Source organism: Hyalella azteca, unplaced genomic scaffold, assembly GCF_000764305.2.
Source record: "Hyalella azteca isolate HAZT.00-mixed unplaced genomic scaffold, Hazt_2.0.2 contig6048, whole genome shotgun sequence".
Lineage (NCBI taxonomy): Eukaryota > Metazoa > Arthropoda > Malacostraca > Amphipoda > Hyalellidae > Hyalella > Hyalella azteca.
The window spans coordinates 17387-41684 of record NW_025936220.1 but is presented as its reverse complement, the minus strand read 5'-3'; the positions used below and the strand labels follow the sequence as shown (position 1 = coordinate 41684).

At 38.2% G+C, this 24298-nt stretch overlaps 2 protein-coding genes across 6 annotated transcripts in view; one reads left to right on the top strand and one right to left on the bottom strand.

Moving 5' to 3' along the window:
• LOC108678610 (interaptin) overlaps nucleotides 1–1859 on the bottom strand; it is a 35309-nt gene extending 33450 nt beyond the window's left edge. For 3 of the 5 annotated variants that reach the window (XM_047880724.1, XM_018167067.2, XM_047880727.1), the window contains exons 1-4: nucleotides 1606–1857; nucleotides 1277–1364; nucleotides 531–742; nucleotides 4–122 (exon numbers count right to left, since the gene is read on the bottom strand). In XM_047880724.1, the coding sequence (XP_047736680.1) occupies nucleotides 4–122; nucleotides 531–742; nucleotides 1277–1364; nucleotides 1606–1695 (509 nt within the window). In that variant the 5' untranslated portion in view covers nucleotides 1696–1857. Of the gene's footprint in view, nucleotides 1–3; nucleotides 123–530; nucleotides 743–1276; nucleotides 1365–1605 lie in introns of all 5 variants that reach the window. The other 2 variants (XM_047880726.1, XM_047880725.1) reach the window with 2 other exon arrangements.
• Nucleotides 1860–5864: 4005 nt separating this feature from the next.
• LOC108678590 lies at nucleotides 5865–14399 on the top strand. Its single transcript, XM_018167049.2, has 13 exons — nucleotides 5865–5945; nucleotides 6592–6682; nucleotides 7057–7232; nucleotides 7540–7678; nucleotides 8797–8959; nucleotides 9299–9401; nucleotides 10172–10355; nucleotides 10669–10850; nucleotides 10938–11085; nucleotides 11581–11758; nucleotides 12039–12216; nucleotides 12638–12775; nucleotides 12898–14399. The coding sequence occupies exons 1-13, from the start codon at nucleotides 5897–5899 to the stop codon at nucleotides 13830–13832; spliced, it is 2664 nt and encodes an 887-aa protein (XP_018022538.1). The 5' UTR covers nucleotides 5865–5896; the 3' UTR covers nucleotides 13833–14399.
• Nucleotides 14400–24298: the final 9899 nt, after the last annotated feature.

Here is a 24298-nt window from a genome sequence, read left to right as displayed (position 1 = left end):
AACCTGCCCTTGTACTTGTGGTAACGTTGCCGCATTTTAGAATAGGCCTGGAAAAGCCTGTCTTTAGTAATACCATCAGCAGCATAGCTCTCCTCCCACTCACTGGCTGACTCCAGGTCACTCTGTTAAATTCAATGTTAGAAATTAGTCATGAAAACTCAATGCCTTCTTATTTTCTAAAGAAATCATTGATCTATTTCACCCCAAAAAAATATATAAATTCCATCAACAATTTTATGGCTCCTTTGAAATCTTCTCTAATCAAGTTTTATCAAAGTTAATTTAAATAAACAACATAGAAAAATTTAGTATTAGATAACAAATAGGTGGAATACCAAGCTTGTTAATTGACTTCAGAGGAGGGGACTGTGAAAAATATATTCATCACCAAAAAAATAGTAAAGAAATACAAGTGATTTAAAAAATAACCACACAAATGTCAAAAGCTTCTGGAACTTGTGTAAAACTTAAAGGAAATGATCTCATGTGAGATATTAGGCTAAGATCTTGAAGTCCGCAAAACAATTCACCAATGGAATGGTAAAGTTGGCACTTGGAACATCCCCCATAGGCAAGGGGCTGGAACAAGCAGGAATGTCAGAAGTGCTGGAGCCAACAGAACCTCTATGGAATCTTGCAGACACTGGAGGCCACCCTGCCGGGCTGTGACCAGCACTAGTGCTGTCCAACTGCACATCATGGAGGCCACCAGTGCGCTTTGGGTTCACGTTAACTCCAAAATCTGTAATAGAGTCATGATCAGCAGGAATTGCTAAATATAATAATGACCACTTGATAAAAAGGGGGAATTTCCTTCATGAAAATACGATTCAAATAATGAAAAAGTATAACTCAGTACTCACTGCAGTGAGTGACAGAGAGCGCATTTTCTTGTCCATGAAAAATTGAGGTCATGGACAGACGGACAGACAGACGGACGGAGAGACGGAAAGACAGACATGGCGAGCACAATAGTACATTTTTTCCATAAATGAGAAAATGCACTAAAAATAACAATATTTCAGGAAATATTTTTTTGGTGCTAACTTCTAGCCTATCTACTGTTATTGAGTTGCAAGTAATGGCATTGAGTTACTACACTCTGGCTCGGTCACAATTTGTGTTCCGAGTGTAAATACTATACTGGTAAATCAAGAAAATACTAGAGTACTTTTCTTAAGAATGCTTGAAACTCATGAACTTAACAATGATAAAACTTTAAATTGCTAAGGCAGGAAATTGAAAAAATATTACATGTAGAGTTTAAATGAATTACCTTTGGTTGGGCTTTCATCATCAATAGTGAAGAGATTAACATTATTGGCCGCTGCAGATGCATCTCGACCTGATAAATCCAACAAGCTCTGAAATAAAAAAACATTCAGTAAGATTTCTATTCAATTTATCAACTCTGGTGCGCATTAATTGGGAGTCTAATTTACATACAAGAATTTTATAAATCATAATAAGTAATCCAAAATTCTAACTGTCTATGCAGAACAACACTCATGATGCATCATGGGTATAACCAAGTTCCAACTTAAAAACTAATTTTAAGCTCAATTTCAACTAATTTAAATCTCTTTCTATTAATAAATGTCAAACCTGCTGAGTCAATTGCTGGACAGAAGCAGGAAGCTTCAAAGACTGCTGCTGAACTTCCTCAGAAATTCTATCGCGTAATTTCTTAAACATTTTTTAATCTATAATCTTACACTTTACCATCACTGGTAACAAAGAACAAATCATGTGAACCTATGAGAAATTATATATAACAATTATTAGTGTTAGGGCCATTAATTTGAATTTTATACTGAACTAAAATTTATCAGCACCACACCTACAAGGCTACAGTAGTATTTTATTCATGTCATACTTGTCTCTCATGATCATTTTTACTACCAAGTTGCTTGATTTGGGCATGAAGCCTGGAGCCTGGGGCTTGCTGTGATGAGGAGAAACTTTTTAGCAATATTAGGCTTTTCTACATTTACATACATATTCCCACAACTCAACTACCTGATGACCAAAATGAATTTCAGATGCTGTAAGAAAACTAAGAATGACTGAGGACAGTATAAGATCTAATAGGCATTAGGCAGAGCACACAGGTTACATAGGTATCAATTATATTATACCATATAATAAGTTATTTTATGGCTAAATATTATCATTAATATTATTATTACAATTTTTATCATTTTTATTATTTATAGAACTGGTTTGGTTTGTAATGAAATTTTCTTCCCTTATATAATTATGTAATAAGCAATTAACCATCAAAAGGTAGGCTAATATATATGAAAATGCCTATTTCAAATTTGATAGAACACAATAAAAAAATTAACTCCAATTCATTGCTACCTAGTAGCTCATCCTTCAATTAAATTATTCAAATACAGCAGCGCTGCAGCAGTTCATATATTACCCCTCCTAAATTTTTATTTATTTATTCTTTTTCATTATCATAATTACTGATCAAGAGTTTCAAGACTTAAGAACAGAATCAGTAGTTAGCTTACTTAGCTACCTAATTACTATTCATTCACTAACATTCAGAGTGATTTCAGACTTCAGTATTAGTAATCAGTATGGTTGTTTCACTTGTTTTGTAGAAACTAGAACTGGAATCAACAGTCTATTCGACCCAAAAATTTCTAGTCAAATTTAATCAAGATAAATGATTTAGGGTTATACCTAGGTACATTACCTAATTAATATACAAATCTTGTCAAATTCCATTGAGGTATTGATTTATATTTTTTGTATTTTATGAGTACGTAAAACTTTTTAATTATAAAAAAGGGTGAAATTTTGGCACATACATAGACTATGTTCTTGTATGTAACATAGTGCCTGACCGCCCTGACTGTGGTCTGTGGCCTGCCTGACATAGCTCGTACACGTCAGTCGACACTACACGTCGTACACGATACATTATGTATCGAAATTTCATATCCCAAGCATTACTCTACTGGCAAACAAAGTCTTCCAATGATTAATTGCCAAAATAGATTTCATTTCTTCGACCGATATCATCGAGATTGGCCACCACAGAGGCACACACGTCAACTCAAATGTCAGTGCCACTACTCACTACATTGCACATTCTACACACGGAGGCTCGGAGCCACACACATCATAAAAAAACTCCAACCTAATCATCCGCAAACTTGACGAAATTTTTGTTTCAGAAATACAAAAGTGTGGGGTGCACAATTTCACTCATGGTTGAACTAATACATGGTACTAATATTAGTTCATGAGACCTATCAAGTTCCGCCTTTGACGTCATAGATAAGTAAATTTTATAAATAATAATAATAGCGGTTTCAGCGTTTATTAGGCCATAGGCCTGTCGCCGATTCTTAACATCGCAATAACATCCACAGCTTGTTGCGGGCTTGAACTCGCAACTCGCTGCTACAATTCTGCTGAGCTCAACCGCCCGGCCTCCTTACCGATTCTGACCAGAAACTGACGCACATAGCTGGGATCGAACCCGCGCCTCTCTGCACCAATCTTGTACTCTGAACCACTGGGCCACCCTGCCCATTTTGGTTTTCAATCTATAGAAACTTACGATAATTAGAGTTTTTACGAATTTCGGCTATACTCACATATCTTATAGATATTTTTAAATTTCATGCCTTTATCTACAATCAATTTTCTAGCAATATTGTGTATGTTCAACCAAATTCAGTAATTATAAATAAAACAGGTAGCATACTCCGACATATACTCTTTATGTAATTTATATGTACATATACAAACATTCAGTGCAGGTGATTTTCTTATGATATAATATAATGTAGCGGTTTCAGCGTTTATTATGCCGTTGGCCTGTCGTCGATTATTAATATCGTAGAACATTTACAGCTTGCTGCGGTCTCGAACGCGCAACTCACTGCTCAAATTCTGCTGTGCTTAACCGCCCGGCCTCCTCGCCGATTCTGACCAGAAACTGGCGCATAGAGCTAGGATCGAACCCGCATGGTTGAGAGCAAATATGAGTTAGTGTTCAAACAACACAGTTAGACACAGCATTTGTGAATACTCGTCTCAACAACAGCACTGCAACCATAGCAGAGCTCCAAGAAAAAAAACAGTTCAGCGTCCTTATATTTTGACCAAGAATCTCTTTGCTTCCCGATTAACAGGGTATTCGTGTTGATGTTGCGTAGTAACGATGATCAGGAATATCATCAAAAGTCTAACCAAATCAATGATCGTAACCAAACTAAGTAAAAACATATGATAATCAGTAAAACGCCTTATTTTTGCTTTCTCTGCTGTGATTAATAATTCATAGTATTTGTGCCGATAAAAATAAGGGCATTTTCAGTAACAGCGTAAACCGTAAATGAAGGTTTCGTGACATGCTCACAGAAATGGCATGATAGGGTCCCAGAATTGCAGAAATTATCGAGACCTTGCAGCGCCGTGCTAACCTGCTAGTATAATATAAATCAGGCATAAATATTTAAAGTTTCATTCGCGATAAGTCAGCGGTGCATGATCTCCGTCCATTTATCATAATTTTTGTGCAGAAACGCGGGAGCGCAGTCGAAGATGACAAATTTTGAACATTGTGGTCTCCGACTGATAATTAATCCCAAGGACGGTTGCGTGTGAATCTAGGACCGTTCAGTTCAGATACTCAGCGATATCCTTATTTGGTTACAGAATGTGAAAATGATGCGAAAGATGAAGGCTGCTCATATGCAAGTCATGAATTTTCAGCACATGCTAAGCATGAGTTTTCTCCCACGGAAGCCTCACAGCTGCACCAGATATCAAAGCACAGTTTTGATTGTCAGCTCTAATCGTCGGAACATTGAGCCCTGCAACCATCAGTTATTCTTTGCCGTTCGCATTGTCAGGAAATGTTCAATTCTAGGCGTGTTCTGTCAAAAAATATTATTTCAATAAGTTAACCCTCTACCGCCGTATGTCACTCTCCGAGAACATAACTTTCAACTTAAATTACACGCTAACTATTTAGTGTGGGAAACTGAGGACGTTAAATTGTACGCAACAGAGAACATTTTAAAGTTATCGTACGTGGCGGCAACAATCAGTGCAAGTTATTTTGCGCTCACTAGAACGTATCCTTTTTGGGATGTAGGCTTGTGACAATATTGCTCCGGTTACTCATGGCAGGCGGTAGAGGGGTTGATAGCATTTTCAATTTGGAGTGATCTAACAATTAAAACACTCGAGAAAAATGGATACGATCGGAATTTACCGTGTGGCTGACACGAAACTAGTATTTCATCAATGCTAACTTTATACAAAGGGCAAATTAGTTAAGGCGAAAAGAAAGTACTTTTCATTTTCTGTGTCTGCTCGCCGCTAGAACATCATCCCTTACCATTACTAACTTCTTTAATCATAGTAGGATTTTGAAAAAACATTAAATCGGTCCTCCGAAATGAGTTAACGTGTACATTTATTATGAGAAAATACCTATAAAACGTTATATCATTAACATTTATTTAGGGCTTGTTGTTAAATATTGATCATCAAGCCAACTCCACTTTATAAAACAATGCCATTAAAATTATTATTGATATAGCGAGGACGTCATTATATAATTGGATGTGAAATGGACTTGATTGCTAGAAGGAACTATTTTTTTACATTTAACTCCGTTTGGCTGCTTATTTCAAAACTCATGCAAAGGGAAACTAAGAGAAACGTAAAGCCTGAGTTAATATTAGGAGGAAAACTTGTCAGTTTATGGATGGTGGAGGTTGGGTGAATATGTTCATGAGACAGAGGGCTGTGCGTGGCGACAGGTTGCTCTATGAGTGACTTATGTTTTTTATAATATCCACCATAAAATTCACACTTTTATTTTTTCTATGTAAGCCAATACCAGTCGATTGGAATAATGTGGATCAAAGGAATTGTCATCCTCTGTACTCTTGCGTTTTCACACGGTAAGTGAATAAGATTTAGTTTCCTCGATGTGATATCACTTATTTGGATCAAGCCGCTGTATAAGCCTCGAGAAGCCTCGTAAAAATGCAATTTTGACGTACATTTGTATGTGTCAATAATAAGCACCTTCAATTAAGATTATTGTAGGCTTCAATCAAGAAAACCGAGTTCTACCTGTGACCAGAAATATTCATACACTGTGACCGATTTCTACCATCAACTACGTAGATAGTTATAGCAGGAAAGCTCCGGCATCCCAACGTATAAGCCATGCATTTGGATCTTGCGAACATTCGAACAAATATGTCATATTGACGATACAAAGGCCAGCAGGGATGACATGAGAGATATTGTCGTGCAGATGGCCTGTGAAGACAACACACAGTGCTTCACTTCAGCTCGATAAAAAAAATCGGCAACCATGGGGAAGAATTCTCAGCCCGCTTGGCCGTGAAATGTTTCATTGGATTTAACATTCATGATTAGAAAGTGATGATTGACATTAAGTTGCAATCAATTATAATTACATAACATTACTTAACATAACATTACATTGCTAGGAAATACGATTAAACGTTATTCGATGCATATCAAATGTTTTTTAATAATGACCACGAAGTAAACGAGGTCATAATTTCTTTGCAGCTCTGATCCCGCCAACCGAGGAACCTGATGCGTTCACCTTACAGCCGCCCTATCTTTACGAAGGAGGAGCCCGTTGCAGTGTGGACATAGGGTTGGTAGTCTTAGGACTTAGGTTGTCAAATACATGATTAAGTATAATCATTATAGCCTACTGGCTTACGTTCCGAATAAGACTAGAAATGTTGTAGCTCGAATGATTTTCACTACGATCCAGCGTGTCGTAGTATAAATTCTGTAGGCTGATTGGCGGGTATATAACTTCAAGCTCTCATATATACGAATGAAAATCTTCTCTTTACGCAATACGCATAACTCTCTGCTTCTACCTTCCAGCAAAGGAACGCTAATAGTGAAGAAAATTTTCATATTACTTCGCGTTTTAGGGCTAACACAAGCTGGGCTCTGTCACAGGAGTACACGATTTCATCACGTCGTTTTACCTGCTGATTTATCTTACGCTTGTAGCTGCCTGACGCTCACGAATTCGTCAAGCGTTTCGGGCACGGATGGCATTGGTCAGTACGTTGGCATCTTCAACACCCACAGTACTCCACTGGGTACCAGGATGACCACCCTAGCGAAGGTCTATGACGATTTGGACGTCACGGTCTATGAGACCAGCTTCCCGGACGGTCTTGAAGGTGCTGTTCTGCATGCGAAAACCGTTTTCTGACCAAGAAATATAAATACTTTCTCTGGTTACTCATTTGTCAGAACAGTATTTAAATAGTCCTGATACAATAATCCTCACATTTAATTTTCATGATGCTTTCCACTCGACCGACGATTTATTAATCCTTTGTGTAGTGACCAGACCCCTCGGTCTCAGGTCTTTATGTACGAATAGCATTGACGACGGTTAATGTATTCGTAGACTATGGTTTAAAGTGTGTACATGGTGGACTCATGTAATATTGCATTTCATAGACTCGTGTAATTTTGGCACAGGTTGTTCCATGGGTGACAGAAATGGCGTGTGCACGGGCTACCCGGTGTTCAACCTCGTGAACGCCGCGTCCAACACTGTCTTCCGTTACGTCACGCCAGGGGATAGCATGACTGGCTGGAACCTCTACTCGCAGGGAAGGTCGGTACCAACTTAACCCTCGGTCACTCTCTGGAAACACAACTTTTAACTTAAATTATACGTAAACTACTGAGTGTAGCAACCTGAGGACGTTTGTACGCAACATAGAACATTTTAAAGTTATTGTGCGTGGCGGCAACCATCAATGCAAGTCATTTTGCGCTCACTAGAACGTATCCTTTTTGAGAAGTAGGCTTGTGACAATATTGCTCCAGTTACTCATGTCAAGCGGTAGAGGGTTAAGTTGTTCGTGTATTGCTGTCGTAATTTATTACTTTTTCTCAAACATAATATTCTGTTCACCTGCAAATGAACGGAAAATACTTGTTATGAACACAAGGTGCAGGTATTGGAAAATGTGATCCCTAAATGCAAATTTGCAAATTGTAACCCTCTCAGCCAAGTTCACTTTGGAACATGACTCCAATGTATTTAAACTCACGCCACCTCAGCCTGCTTGACACTGAGTTAGTCACGCTATTGTATTGCTTCGTTCAAAGATTTGCAGAGTACAGGGATATTATAAATAAGAGACACAAGTTAAAAATTCTTATTTTTAAATATGAATTCACAATGAATAATTTATACACCAATGGAAAGAAATAAATTAAAAGTTATTTTTAGAAATTTATAAATGTTCAATATATCCCCCTCGTGCTGCACGGCAAACATCTAAACGGTAGTCAAACTCGTACGTCTCACATACGAGGAAGCATAACTTCTGCGTGAACAGAGCTGTTGTTAGAGGCGGGACGTGAACAGAGCTTCTGGTATAGAGGCGGGACGTGAACAGAGTTGCTGGTAAAGACGGGACGTAAACAGCTTCCTTGACGTAGCCCCATAAGAAATAGTCACATGGGGTGAGATAAGGTGATTTCGGTAGCCAGAACCCAGAAGTGTAGAGCCAGATCTTCATTTCCTATGCGTCCTAACTAACGCACAGGAGGCAACGCTCAACGCTGTAAAATTATTCATTTGTAATTTGTACTTAAATAAATACAAATTTGTCACATTGGGTATATCATTTATAATAACCCTGTACATACATCGCAAAATTTTTCCGTTGCCTTGCAAGTCTTATGAATTTAACTCTACGTCTTTTGCTCATCATATTTCAGTTTCTGGTCATCATACCGTCAGTTTCGGTCAGGGGAGATGGGAGGCATCGCAGGTTTCATCATCCCGGACTCGTACAGTGTTGTGATGTCAGCACTCCAACATCCTATGGCCGTTAACAACTGGTTGGATGTTAATGGGACTTCGGCGTCTCTCCACTACGGGGTCAGCACAATATATAGATACCAGCGGGACATTTCATCTCAATTGAAACGATGAAATAATTACAAACATTGCATTGTAAATGAGAGTAATTTAGTATCTCTTCTTAATTATAATTTCATTATCTTACTTGAATTACATATTTGATTAGTCAAGAAGCCACAACTACAGTATTTAAAATTTAATTTAATTGCCTATAATGGGATTCGGTCATCATAACCTTTTCCTTTACACATAGCCTAGACACTGCCTAGTTATTATTATTATTCCGAGAATGAATAGAAGCGCATGCTCTTACTTCAACCGTACTCGTGTTTCACACCAAGTTTTACCATCGCGCAGGTGCAAGGCCTTGCCGACTCGATTCCCGCCGGCTACAGCATAAGCGTCATCGCTGTGACAGGCCGCAGAGAAAGTAGCACCAGCTTCGTCTCTACCGTCCTGAGTGAGACGCTTCTATGTTTATTTACCTTCATTACCTTAAATTTATTTTGATTTCTACTGGGCATATAAATTTCCAGCAAAAAATACGATAAAGAACGCATGCTGACCCAGTGGTTACATTTAAGAGCACCAGGATTGTAGTGGGTTCGATGCCAGCTATCTGCAACAATTCAGGTTAAAATCGGCTCGGTGGCCGGGCGGTTAAGCACAGCAAAATTGGAGCATTGAATCGAGTTTTACAGACAAGCGACAAGCAGTGAAAATTCTATGATGTTCAGAATAAGCGACAGGTCTGAAGGCCTAATCAACGTTGACACCGCCATTGACATAATGTTAGTCTTCCAAGCCACTAGTTTTCTTCATAGTGATTTTCAACTAGCATTCGAACATCAATTTGTAGTGTACGCTTAATTTAGTCAAATATATAATAAGAATATGTAGAAAACATACAACTTACTTTTAATCAGTTTAGCATGAAACTTTACTCACCTCGTATGGCTACTAATAATTCTTTGGTAATTTGATATTCTTAATGTAAATGTGATGATGTGATAGTAAGTAGTTAGTAAATCTAGGTTTCGTTTAGTATAAGCTTTAAACGAAATTGATAGTTAATGTAATGTGATTCACGTATGGAAGATGATACTGTGGCTATAAAAACCTTCATAAAAGGAGCCATCATTCCATTCACTTTGTTCGGATACAATGACACTGAAAGCCATGCATACCTAACTAACCTAACCCTCATTCGACCTCCGCACCGCCTGACAGAGTGGGGGCAAAGTGTACAGATGAAGAACGATGTCGTCAAGATACCTGACTACACCACCGAGTATCTCGGTTACTGGACGGATAATGGTGCTTACTATTACTATAACAACGACCACTTCGAAGACTACGAAAAACTCATAACAAGCCTTAACCATTTCACAATTACGCAACAAATACCCATCAGGTACATACGGGTCACGATACGCCTCACTGTTAAATTGTTTCGTTTCTGTTATATAATTTAGTATAATGATGAAGTTATACATACATATAGTATATAATATAGTTATATATAATATATATAGTATAATATCGAAGCTATAATATTTCTGCACACTTAACTTCGTGGAACGTGATTTTCCTTTCGAAAGGCATAGTGAAATTCTACAACGCTGTGCGCTCGTTATTTGAGGATGTTCTTAATTTTTAATCAAAAATAACCCTCAACTCTTGGCACTTGACTGCAATCGTCAAAAGAATGTCATTCTATTTAACAGGTACATCCAACTGGATTCGTGGTGGTATTACAAAGGTGTTGATAATGGCGTCAAGAACTGGACAGCGAGACCCGATATATTTCCGCACGGCATCGCGCCGGTACATAATGCTACTGGGTGGCCCATTCTCGCGCACAACAGATACTTTTCAAGCGACAATGTCTACGCATCACAAAACGGAGGTAAAAATAAAAGCAAAACGTACACTTCTTCTGATAAAATTAATTTTTTTAGTTATGCATTAATTGCGTATATTTTGTTGCCCACAGGGAACTATCCTTTCTTCATAGACGAAGAAAACAAAAAGGCTGTGCCTCTGGACAAGCACTTTTGGGATGATCTCTTTGACGAAGCACGACAGTGGGGACTAAGTGTCTACGAGCAAGATTGGCTGGATCGCGAATACGAGGGCGTCAGGTTCGGGTCCTACATTTAACATTTCAATACTGGATAAAATAGTTCCTGCTGTTTATTGCGTTGAAGTTATAAGCTATTTAAATGCGTTTTCAATAACATGATCAAAAATTCATTAGCATGAGCAGAAGAAGAGAAATCTTGTCATCCAGTTGAACGGTCGGGTGGTGTCACATCTCGACCTCAAACAAAATTTTCGCATTTTGTACCTCTGAAAATTAATAGAGATCAGTATTTTATCAACGACAACTTCATCAATTTGATATGGAACTGTATCCCGTGAAATATTAACCCGAAACCAAACTGTTAGAGGTGTTCATTAGAAATATACAAAATAAAAATAGTTACATGTGTGCAGTTTAGAATAGTCTCCGCCTTTTGCATGATGTATTCCTGCAAATTTTGTTAATTGTCTTAAATTCTATTAAATTACCGAAAATTTTAGCGCTATATGGACAAAGATCCGCAATTTTCTGAGTAATCATCACTTCCGAGCAGTGCTCTGCACACCAACATAACACTGGGTGACGACTGGCTTCACAACATGGCGTCGTCTGCAGCGCAGCGTAACATCGCTGTGCAATATTGCATGTCTTTGCCGCGAGAAGCTCTGCACGGCGCTGCTGAGGAAGCTGTCACGCAAATACGCGTCAGCGATGACTATCATTTGGCAACGGTGGGTAAAATGAAAAATTCGAGTCTTTGTGTCTAAATTTTTCAATCAAAGCCCGCGGTTTTCGTCAATGATTCAACTCGCACTTTGAAAGCGGTGTATACCTATCATTCTATGTTATTTGGACGGCAATGATTCTCAGACATGATGAGAATAGTCTTGACTCCTAACTTCCTTCCCCGCATGAAAAATATGCTTAATACAATGACAAAAATAACTGCAAAATAAATATTCACTATATACTATATATGTTTCCACTGTACAATACAAATTTCTTCCAAAGAACCAATGGAGGATCGGCCACACATCCCTGTTTGCCCACGCTCTTGGGCTGAAGCCGTATAAGGACGTCTTCTGGACCACCGAGCTGAACAACAACAACCCCTTCACCTGGTGCCAGGTCTTCCAGCCCACGCTCCAGGGAATCACTACGAACTACGTCGGACATATTAATGTTACTGGTAGGTATAACATCAAGATATTAATGTTCCTTGGTACCTAAATAGTAATGTTAATAAAAAATATTAATTTTGTAAAGATTAATGTTGATATTAATGTTATTATTAATGTTGTTAATGGTAAATATTATGTTGACGTTGTTCATGCGTAATAATCTACTCACGGAATCGCATCTGCCTAATGCTGGCACTTTAGTAATTGATTCAAATCAATAATTCCTGACTTCGACATTATTCAGTTGGTCATCGTTAAAATCCTGTGCATTAAGCCTTCGATCAGAAACAAGAATTAAAAAAAAAAAATGCTTCGTAATTTAAAAATGTGTCAAAATGTGTTCAACTATCGGAAGGTGCTCTAACCATCATCATCACCTAAGCTTTCTTTAATTCAGTATATTTCTGAAATTTCAGTTATGTTTAACAGAGTCGGGAGTGCCGTGCGTTTACTGGGATTCTATCGACTTCCGGGCACAATATCCTACCTACTCGTTGCCTGAGAACTTCTGCCGCAACCCTGGCATGTTGCATGACCGAGCCTTCTGCTTCACCAATGCTTCTCTTGGTGAGAGGGTCAATTCAATTATCAAAATATATCAAAATGATCACAAATTAATTTCATCGAGGGTGCATAATAACGAAATTGATTGATCAGTAGGTATAACAATTTATTTTTTATATATTCAGACTATCCCGAGGAATTGTGGACATGGGAATATTGTGACGTGCCCACATGCGAGACGGATTGCTACGTTAGAGAAGGCCGCTACTACATCGGCAACCAGAGCGTCACTGAAAACGGGCACAACTGCGTCGACTGGAACGGATATTTTGGCCTCACCGGTGCTCGATGCCGCAATCCAGACGGCACGGAAGATAGGCCATGGTGCTTCATTACTGAGGACTATACCGCCATTGATTTCTGTGACAACAAGTGCCCGGAAGCGGAAGAGTATAGTCCTGATTTGCAGTCCGCTGTTGCTACCTTGAGCGCTGGACCTGTAGGAATAGGCGACAAGATGGAAAACATTAACCGGAGTTTGGTTTTCAAATCATGCCGCTCTGATGGGAAGCTTCTTCAACCTGGCAAACCACTCACAGCCATCGATATGTACTTCCTTTCTGATTCAAGACCGAATATCTGGACCTCGGAGACAACCATTTCTTCCAAGTACACTTTCGGGCTAATTTTTATTGCAGAAGTTTCCCAACGTTACTCACTGTCCGCAAGTGAGTTAAATCTCGAGAAATCTTTGTCAGGTACTACCCTTCTTTGGTATAACTACCCATACATTGATCAACTCACCATATATCCTTCCAATACGGACATCGAAACGCCCAAAACCGGAGGATTCCGGAACTTTGTTATACTGGCAACCTCGCCGATTTTTGAAATAAATGGTGATACATACGCTATCTTGGGGGAAGTTGATAAATGGGCTCATGTGTCTTCTACTCGGATCACGGACATTACTATCGAGGAACAGGCTTTCCTGGTCAGGATCGATAAGTACTCAGATGAATCTGTGTACATGCGCTTCTACAAAAACGGATTCATTTTTGAAATTGCTTGTTCTCTTAATAACAATCTCATAGACGTCATTGCGAGGACTTGCTCCTAATGGTGACATGTGGAGCGGCGTTTATAAGGTTCATTTTAGCGTCAAATTGCAGTAAGAAAATGCATCATGTCAAAGTTCTTGAATACAAATAATTCTGCTTTCAAATGCTTTTAACAGCAGAGAATTATGAACATAACAGATAAGTATTTGAAATTTTAACCGGCTCCATTTGTTTGACCATTTATTTTCATTTTCAATCTTTTTAATAAACTATTATGGCTATAAATTCCCATATTTGTAGTCATTTATTTCCTATCGTTTTGTTGAAGCTAGCCTATGTCAGGGCAGTGATGCCAAAACCATCTATTTGCAGATAACAATCTCCATGTATACTGTATATGCCATGCTGGCATATAAAATTGTGCAATTAGTTCAAAAATGTATTTGTTCTGAATTGTTGATAATGTAGACACTTTATACCACAAAAATAAAGAAAAGCCTTGTTCGTCATTATTTAATCAATCTAATGAAGCAGTTTTGGGGATTGTGGTTTTGCATTTTATGCAAATTATGGCGTCTGATAACCCATTGTTCGTTCGGAAAACGGACTTCTTAAAAAAAGGCCACTCACATCACAGGCCTTTCCGTTATGATATGTATAAACTGAAATGTTTTTGGTGTCTGCATGATAAAAGGAAAAGATTGATCCTGTGAAGGACCAATTTTAATAGGCTCCTGAGTTTCATCCTTCAATTTATTTGGCACGTATTACGATCATCATTCGTTCCTTAGAAAATAAATTTTGCGAGCAAATTTTTTATATGATCAGTGAAAGTAGCCAGGCCAACGAAAGATGAATTATAACATAGTGACGTGAGGTCGGCGCTGAAGAGTAGGCCTGATGTGGCTTGTCACCGATTCTTTTACTTTTCGGACTTGTTCACAGAAGATCTAAAATCGTGTCATTTGACCGGATCTTTTCAGGACTGACGATAGTTTGAAATAGCTACTAGACTTCCACCGGGTTCGATATGGTGCTAGGCATTTCAAGTCTGAACATATATTTTTCCATTGCATTATCTAGTCTGTTCTTGAACGTGTTCATACTCGGAGCGCCAACGATGTTATTGGGGAGGCTGTTCAACATGTCGGTGATTCGAAGCGAGAAGAAATTTTGTCGCGTGGAGAAGTAGCAGCGCAGTTTTTTAGTTTATGGCCGTGGCCTCTGGTGTTGGCTCTTGTTTCAAATTTTAGTAATCTTTCGGGGACCTTGTATAAACCATGAGTATACAAGTATACTTCAATGAGGTCCCCACGCAGACGTCGATAACTGAGGCTTGGAAGCTTCATAATCTTTAATCATTTTTCATAGGACTCGCCCTCCATGCCTGGAATTATCCTTGTTGCACGTCTTCGAACATTCTCTTTATAAAATTTGCGTCCTTTTCAAATCTCGGTGACCACACAACGTTTCCAAACTCTAGATTCGGGCGCACGACAGCAACAAACAACTGCTTCATCGCTTCTGCATCTAGGAACACGTATGAGCGTCTGATTAGTCCAAGAAGTTTGTTGGATGTGTTAGCTTGCGTTTCAACATGCTTAGAAAATTTCAGCTCCTTGTCGACATTAACTCTGAGATCTTTTTCCACACTAGACTTTTCAATCATTACTCTCTCGTTGCAACCATATCTTCTCATACTGTAATCTTGCTGTTGAAGTACATGTGAAGTACTTTACACATGTCAGCATTAAATCGCAGCTGCCACGTATCAGCCCAGTTAACTAAACTGTCAAGATCATCTTGCAATTGCGCTTTATTTGACGCATCCTTCACAGTATGATCAACTTTTGTGTCGTCGGCATACACGTAGCACACGCTCGACACTACTTCTGGCAGATCGTTTATGAAAGCGTCGAACACAATATGCCCATGAACGCTTCCTTGTGGCACGCCACTGTGCACTGATGCCCAGTCTGACATGGTGTTATATGACTGCGCCGTTATTTGGTATGCTTAATTAAAAGGTGACGATATTATTAAAAATAATATTAAATGGGCAGGGTGGCCCCGTGGAAAGTTCAAAGTACCAAGATTAGAGCAGAAAGGCGCGGGTCCGATCCCAGCTCTGTGCGCCAGTTTCTGGTCAGAATCGGCGAGGAGGCCGCGCGGTTAACGGGAGTCTACCCTTGAAATAGAAATTTTCAGCTTTTCCGCTGTTTAGGCTCATCTTAAAGCTTACTTTATGCCGCATCGAACGGTACTAGAACCATCTCTGTACGTTGATTTATGCGTTCAGGGTAGATCCCGAAAGGGGGGAGGGTGGTGGGGTCCCTTCACAAAAGTCTATGGGGATAATTACGGTCAAGCCCTATAAAATGGGCTATCACTGAACCTACAGCTCGAGCTCAGTTACCCGACAGATATCATGTGGGTAGGTGTGATGCAGTTGCCCTATGCTCCGCTGACTGACTTTGAAGTGAGATAACGCTTACTTTCGGTATCTAAGCTACGTTACATGCCTTTACATAGCGCGCCGCGGTTTTTCGCCTCTACTGAACAATATGAAAACCTCTCTCACGGTAAATCTATCTTTCTCCTCCTACAGTTTTCAAGCTACAAGAATGAGACATATACCATTCGATGCGCAAAAAAAAGATATACAGGGTGATTTAGGCGTTTTTTCTAATTTCGTTATTGTTTGGATTTATTCTGAAAAAATGGGGGGTGTGGCGGGAGAAAAATCGAAAAATTTACAAAAAATGCCGCCACTTCCACAAAAATCGGAATTTCAAAAAACGCCTACATTATTTTATAGGGAAAGACTTTATGCATCGAATGATATGTGCTTCAATGTCGTAGCTTGAAAATCCTAAGAGGAGATAGATTTCAAAAGTACCCCCTTTTTGGCCGTTTTCTAAGAATTTCACGTGTTCTTTCATTTTTCCCAAAATTCACATGAACAAAATGCGAGTTTTTTCCATTTTACATATTTGTATTAAGTTTCAGAGTGAAACGCCTGTAAATGGCCAAGATAAATTTTAGGTTAGATGCATTCCTTAAGGGAAGAAAATTTGAAGTAGTGAGTTGCGAGTTCGAGCCCTCAACAAGCACTGGATGTTCTGCAATCTTAAGAATCGGCGACAGGCCTACGGCCTAATGAGCGCTGAAACCGCTATATGATTATACTATATTATTAATTGCATGACCGTGCGTTTTAAACGGAATTGGGGATTTGTATCGCTGAGTTTGAATATGAAACCCAAATTACCGCGATGAGAGACTTCTACATAACCCGATTGCTTAAGCGCGTTTCTTTGCATTGACTGCAAATTCTGATATCACACACAAGGAAATCATGACTTCTCCCTGAAGCGAAACTTATTGAGCGAATCTCAAGATAGCCTAACCGAGGTTATTGCGAGCTGCTTACACCAGAGGTAATCAATGTTTAAATAAACTCTAATTAGGTGACCCATTAGTTTGCAAAACCTTGCATCGTTGTTAGTTGGTGCTTTTGAAAACGAATATATTATGAGTGACAACCTCATTGAGGTTATATATTCGTTACAGTAGGCCAGTTATTCCTTAAGTTTTATTTATAATTCTTCACTTAGTAACAACGGGAATTTTTACGATTCATCCGTTCTGCGGTAGTAAAAAAATTCCAGCAAGTTGCTTGTCAGTTACATCACACTAGTACAGAGTACCAAGATATTTTAAAAAATTGTTCAGGTAAAATAAGAATTATTCCTAAGGAAAGTTGAGACTTAAATCAACATGAATTTAAATCAATATCATCATATAACTCGGAGTTCAATGCAAATGTACTCTCAAAATGCGAATGAAAAAGAATTTGTAAATACAGTAGATAAATATGAGGAAGAAAGAGAAACTGTTATTTCTACCGAATCGACACTTCTCCGGACCCACGTTCAACTTAATTAACCACTCATAAGTCCTTCAATGCTGAACGGATTTGCTTGAACTTCATTAATAGCTGCAGTGAGATCATTTCGCACCATATAACTCCTTGAAACTTGGGGCTGCCACTCGGAAATCTTGCTCAATGTTGAGCAGAGACCTGCAGTTAGGTTTTGCACATTGGGTTTTGCAGGCGCCACACCTGAGATGTCTGTCTAACGGAACTACGAGGAAGCAGCGCCCACAAAGCTCTTGCGCTATGAGCAAACACTGCAAATGCAAGCTGACACAGAATTTTTTCAATGCATTCACCTGGGAATAAACTTAGAGATACCCTACAGTCATATGTCACTTTATTAGCGCAGCAAAAATGAGCAGGTAATGCAAATGGAATAAACGAATGCAAGCAATTAATTAGACTACATAGTGAACGCAGTATACGTCATCTGCAGCTATAGAATATTTGTAATTGTTTATGCCCTGGTACCAATCGAAACCATGACTTTTCAAGCATAGACTCTAATTCCAAAATAGTAATACAAAATCTAAAACTTGTGCGAGTACCTGAACATATCGCTGAGATTATCCAATTTCAAGGGCAATTTGTAATCTGCTCCGAACAAAATTCCGAAACATTCATTGTATTGTTCTTAACTATTCATCGTGACAATAAAAGCAACATTCTAATAATATATGTTTAAAAATTAATTTTTCAAGACACTTGTAAAAAATACAGTGTCTCCGATGTGACACATCTACAATGAATTTCTAACCTTATTTCAATATATTAAAAAATTGATTTTTAATATTTTTAATATATGAAAAAAAATAAATTAAATTTCCAAAATTATTTAATGTGTCGATTGCTTCATGCATTTTCTCCGACTTTACTTAAGTGTGCAAAATTTCAGATCGATTGAACAGGTAGAAATGGGCTGAATACCTATCTATTATAAGATTTATAGAAGACAAAATTATTTAACAAATTTTTTAAATTAATTTCTTTTAATTTTCAAAATTATTTATTCTGTCAATTGATTCATGCATTGTCTCCGACTTTACACATGTGTGCAAAATTTCAGATCGATTGTAGAGGTAGAAGTGTGTTAAATATCGATCAAAAGATTTGTAGAAGACAGACAAACTAACAATAAGTAAAGTTAAAGTGAAGTGTTGTAAAAAAGCACGTTCACAATAAATAACGTAAGTTAGCAGCATTCAGGCATTCAAGTGCAAGAGGTATTGTAGACAACGTTCGAGCCTGAACAATGCGTATTCAGTGTATGCGAATTTAAAAGAAGAAAAACGTATTATCTTCCAAATATAATCAAATGGCGATCCCGCGGTTGGCTCTTTCCCGAACTACGTATCCATAGTTCCGTATACGAGTGTCCTTTGAGTCACGCTTGAAGCAAGGCTGCGCATGACTCATGATGTGAATCCGACGGATGAGTGCTTGCGGTTAACCAGTAGTCGTGATGGAAGTTAGCTCTGCAAATTCACAACATTCGTCAACGTTACATTATCAATAGAAACGCAGTGCGACTGTGAACTCAGTCTTAACTCAAGCCCACCTCACTGCTTCAACCCCTATCCGAACTCCTCACTCCGTGAATGTCTTCGGAACAACGAGCTTTGCGAACCTAATCCAGTTATGATCTTTTGAGCGCGTGATCAACTAATGCCTTCGCTTCCATTTAAATGCATAAACTCGCTTATCAACAAAGGAATCTGGCAATTTAGGCATGAAACAGACAAATTAATTCCCTCATCGCGACCCACAAACAGAGCGCTCTACCTAGTCGTCGTTAGTTTTCATTAATTACTAGTTAATCTGACCTCAAGCGCACACTGAGTGCACAATTTTGACAAGCGAGGTTTTTAAAATGAAAATCAGCGTCAAAGTTTGCTTGCATAAAATTGGCTTAGGAGGTACGAACATAGAAAACTTCGAACTGAAGTGTCGGTTTGTTTATTGGACTATATTTTAATACCTACGCTTCTATTTACTGCCCATGTAATTATAATTGAGAAAGTCTGATTTATATTCATCGTCTGATAATAAAAATTACAAATATTTTAAGCAAATGATATTCACAGCCCGCTTTGCAGCAGTCGCTAACATTACTATGGGAATAATCCCACATTGGTTATGGTTTACGAAGGTCGGCCTCATCATTCTGGCGGTGTGTGGCAGTCGCAATCTGGGAGCTGCATGGGTTGGAGTTGAGCAACGTGCCCTGAGTGATGACCTGCCGTATCAGTATCATGAATAAGAATTCCCTCGGAGAGGGTAACGACTATGACTAGACTTGCTGATTACTTTGCAGTTGTTGGATACGACCATAGCCGAAACAGTGAGTTCAAATGCCTTAAAGTAAAAGATGAATATAAACCAAATGAGGCGTGAGCACTTTTATAATTTTTGCCTGCTGTCTGTGCTGTATAGTGGGTGGGTCTCTGGTCAAACACCAAAATGTTTGTTTTTGTTGAGGTTCCATTTACTATTATGTTGAAATCACGTCTAATTAATGAACAAGATTTTTTTTGTTTACGTTTGAGTGCCCTGGCTTAATAATCATATGAATTATGATTTGTGGTTTTGTGGTACTATCAGTTGACACTTGAGTGCCTTCACTGTCTTGACACTTGACAGTAGCCTACCATAGTACCATCAGTACGATTAATCCAAATCCAAAAAAAGATCCAAACTACAAAACCATTACCATCAATTATCATTTCAATCATCAATGCCACTTTATTGGGCAACTGGTTATTTTTATTGTTTTTCTTAGTTTTGAATTACAAACTCATATCATTGATAAGTTTACTTGTTTACATTAATGATTATAGGACCTACAAGCATGGAAAACTAGTACTAACCATAGGGCCGTGACTAGAGCTTCCCTGCCACCGCCATTTCCGGAACTGCAAGATTTCTTCCAGATGAATTACCTCTTATATAATTGTTAACAAAAATGCATGATTGGGCTGCAAGATTCCAAATGTATAAAAAACTTGTCACATTGATTATTAAAGCCAGGAGATTTCAGAAAAAAGTAGGAAAATTCTAATCCTGTTTACATAAAGCAACTTCAAATTCCATTATTCCACCTTAGTCACTTAACCCAGACATGGAATATTTCCACTTTCTTAGCTCAGGTACAGTGGCCTGAGTGGCCAGTCCAGAGCTTAAGTTTAAGAGACTGCATCAAGACTGTCTGCTGCAATAGTTGGCAGAATTTGTCCAATAAATCCCCTCATAAATTAGATAAAAGTCTGAAATTTGGATTGTTATCGTGGAGCCTAATTATTATTTTCAATTTGCAGACATCAATATAAATTTTGTAAACTTTTATTTCAACTGTTATCAGGAAGGGTAAAATTTTGCTCCTCGATGTTTGTAAAGGAAGCAACTTTTCTACAATTTTCTTGACGTCCGCAGGTTTTAATATTTGTTCTTCATTGATTGCTTATACCATGAAATTCGGAATCAAAATTCATTGTAGGAGATATAAGTCGATTAACTTGAAAGTTTCTGCTTCGAGTATCCTACAGTGAAGGAGCCTAGGCATGCACAATGGTTTACGAGGGAACCGCAAAGTTAATAAATTATTTGCCAGCCGCTGTCAAGTGGTTGCAGCCCCTCTTCCTCCTCCCCGGATCATGAGTGGCCAGCAGTCGGCCATAGCATATTAGCTCTGGCCTCCCTCTGGCTATTCACCGGCCACCTAAAAGCCTTCCCTTACCTCATGAACAATATTCCTGATGCCTGGGCGTGTAAGCCACAAATATGCCATTGAAGTGATCACGGGGCCAGGGGCTGGTCAGCGGGACCAGCCACTGGTGACGGCCATTTCATACATAAGCTCAAATTTTATAGCAATTTGCTGGTCCTAGGGAACTTGGACTTTGCAGCACTATGATGCAGACTCTTAAAGTCAATCATTTTTAATTTCCTTGTTAACAGTAATATAGAAAAAATAATTTTTCCTTTGAAAATAATGAAAATTATTACATCTGCAAAGAGGAAGAAATCTAGTACCGTAAAATACCACAAAAAATTAAGTGGAGTATGAATAAAAGTGAAAAAGCTATGAATTTTCTTCTTTATTCAATTACATCCCAAAAATAGACTAATTTTAGCACATTTTTAAAACTATAATTTCTAGATTTCCTATAAGCCAATTTCAAAGATTTTAGCTCAATTAAAAAGCTATAGTTGTAGGCTATCTATTTTAAATAAAATAAATTATTTTGGTATTTGACTGAGACTTGACTGCAAGATGTGGAGCAAACAGTTGTGACTGATATGAATGGTCTAAATTCATCTAAAGGTGGAATTGAATAAAATAAATTTCAGTTTCAAAGTTTTGGCATCATAAGACTTATAAATGACAAATATATGATAGATAAATGATAAATTACTAAGAAAATAAATTAATAACACTAGTATATAGTCAGATGGGGTAAGACAGGACCGAAATAACTAACAAGCATGTAGCATCTATACCATGAATAAATAAAAAACCCTAAACCTATCACAAGGTGTAGTTATGCAATGGGCTTCTAAGCTACAACTCAGACTTTCTGCATACAACACAGTTTTCTGTACGGATTAAAAAAAGTGAGCTGGTCCCATCTTACCCCACTGGGGTAAGATGGGACCGGGGCTGGGGTAAGACAGGACCAACAGGTAATTCTTGTGTTACAAGGTTTTTAACAAAAGTACAAACCTGATATTCAATATTATCAATCTAGAAACACATTATTTGATTACACAACCACTTGTTACTGTTTTTTATTGCAGGATGTCAACTCTATTGATATTTATCAGTCACATTGGAGTTTTTGTCACAAGAAAACTGTTAACTCTTTAATGACCAAATTTTTTTAAGCGCATAACATTTTTTTGGTATAATTTCTAGTGATTCCAGTCACTAAGTAGTGTATAGATGAGTACCTATAAACATTGAAAATTGTATATTGAAAAATTGTAAGGCAACATTTCAGTCCACTTGGTCTTACAAGATCCTAACATTAAACGCAACGGTATGATCCATTTAGTCTTCTGAGAACAAAATATGGATGATATTATGTAGCTGGCATAGTTAATTATCATTTTATACGTTACTTTTGCTAGCAACAATAGGCTTAAGAAGTCTGGCCAAGAAACTTCCAATAAACTCTAGTATTTTAGCGAAAAATGCCTTATTTGAGATTGAGATTTCAAAGAAAATGTGTGTTTTTCCAACATCCTTGATGTTGGGAAAACATCAAGGATGTTGGGCCAAAGACGCCAGGGCCATGGTTGTGAGGCCAATGTCTAGGCAGAGAGGCCAGTGTCCAGGTTGAGAGGCCAGTGTTACGGCTGAGAGGCCAGGGTCCCAACTGAGAGGCCAGGGTCCCAACTGAGAGGCCAGGGTCCCAACTGAGAGGCCAGGGTCCAGGTTAAGAGGCCAGGGTCCAGGTTGAGAGGCCAGGATCCAGATGGAGAGGTCCAGCTTGAGAGGCCAGGTTTCCACCTTCCATTCTTTTAATTTCAATCATGATTGATTCATTTTCTTCTTCAAATTTGCTTTCAGAACTGGTTTCAGGCATATTGGTGAAACCAATATCGTATCCATTATCAGAAGACTTTTGATCCAGGTCTTCATTAGATTCACTGGAGAATGGAGTAGCAAGAAGATGTTCACATAGACTGGGACATTTTCTTGGAGAAGAAAATGTTTTTATGCTAAAGCTCTTGAAGAAGTCTGAAAGGCAAAAAATTTTACAAGTGCACTTCAATAATGGCCAGTGTATGTAGATAGAAAATCGGTAAACTGAATTCGTGTTTCTCACTAATAGTGAGAAAAATATTGTAGAAGGGCACTAAATTATAGAATAGTAATGAAAACACAATTATTATACATCGTAATTCCCTACTTGCATGGTCTAAGGACTGTCTCTTATACACATCTAGATGTGTATAAGAGACAGGTATTTCGACACGCAAATGTATGACGTCACCATTTCAACCATCAATGAACGCATGGAACTAAAACAAAGCTTAATATAAAGGAAAAGCTGGAGAGGTGACGGAATTACCTACGATGTCGGAATATACCGCGTTTACCCTATAATCCTGTTGGACATAATGGCATAATGCCAACACTCATGTGCTCGAATTCTGATCGCTGTGTGAGCTGTATTGGAATACAACACACTAACACAGCAGTCACAGCTTGGAATTAGAACACTATTGAATGTTGAACACTACTTAATTAAGCTTTTAATTAGGAACTATTAAGCTTTTATTTAAGAAAATTTTAATTTTTGCACACAGCTTGGAACAAGCTGTGTGTGTCTAATTCCAAGCTGTGTCGGAATCAGTTTTTATGTGTCTAAAACCATCTCTTAACTTGATCATCTATTAATTTTTTTACCACTTGAAATCAGCAAATACAAGTATACTTAAAGGATTCCTAATATATTCACAGACATTAAAAGTCTCAAACCATAATATTCTTTCTACACAAACATTTTATCTCTATTTGGTAGAGCAAGGTCAACTATCAACTTGACACATTTTTCGATGTTCTTTACTGGGTGACCCGCA

Bases quoted from the DNA above. Each gene is read 5' to 3' on its own strand.
- LOC108678590 (XM_018167049.2), top strand. From the start codon at position 5,897: ATGTGGATCAAAGGAATTGTCATCCTCTGTACTCTTGCGTTTTCACAC. The intron at 8,960-9,298 runs GTCAGCACAATA...ACCATCGCGCAG, and splicing joins CGGCGTCTCTCCACTACGGG to GTGCAAGGCCTTGCCGACTC. The intron at 12,776-12,897 runs GTGAGAGGGTCA...TTATATATTCAG, and splicing joins CTTCACCAATGCTTCTCTTG to ACTATCCCGAGGAATTGTGG.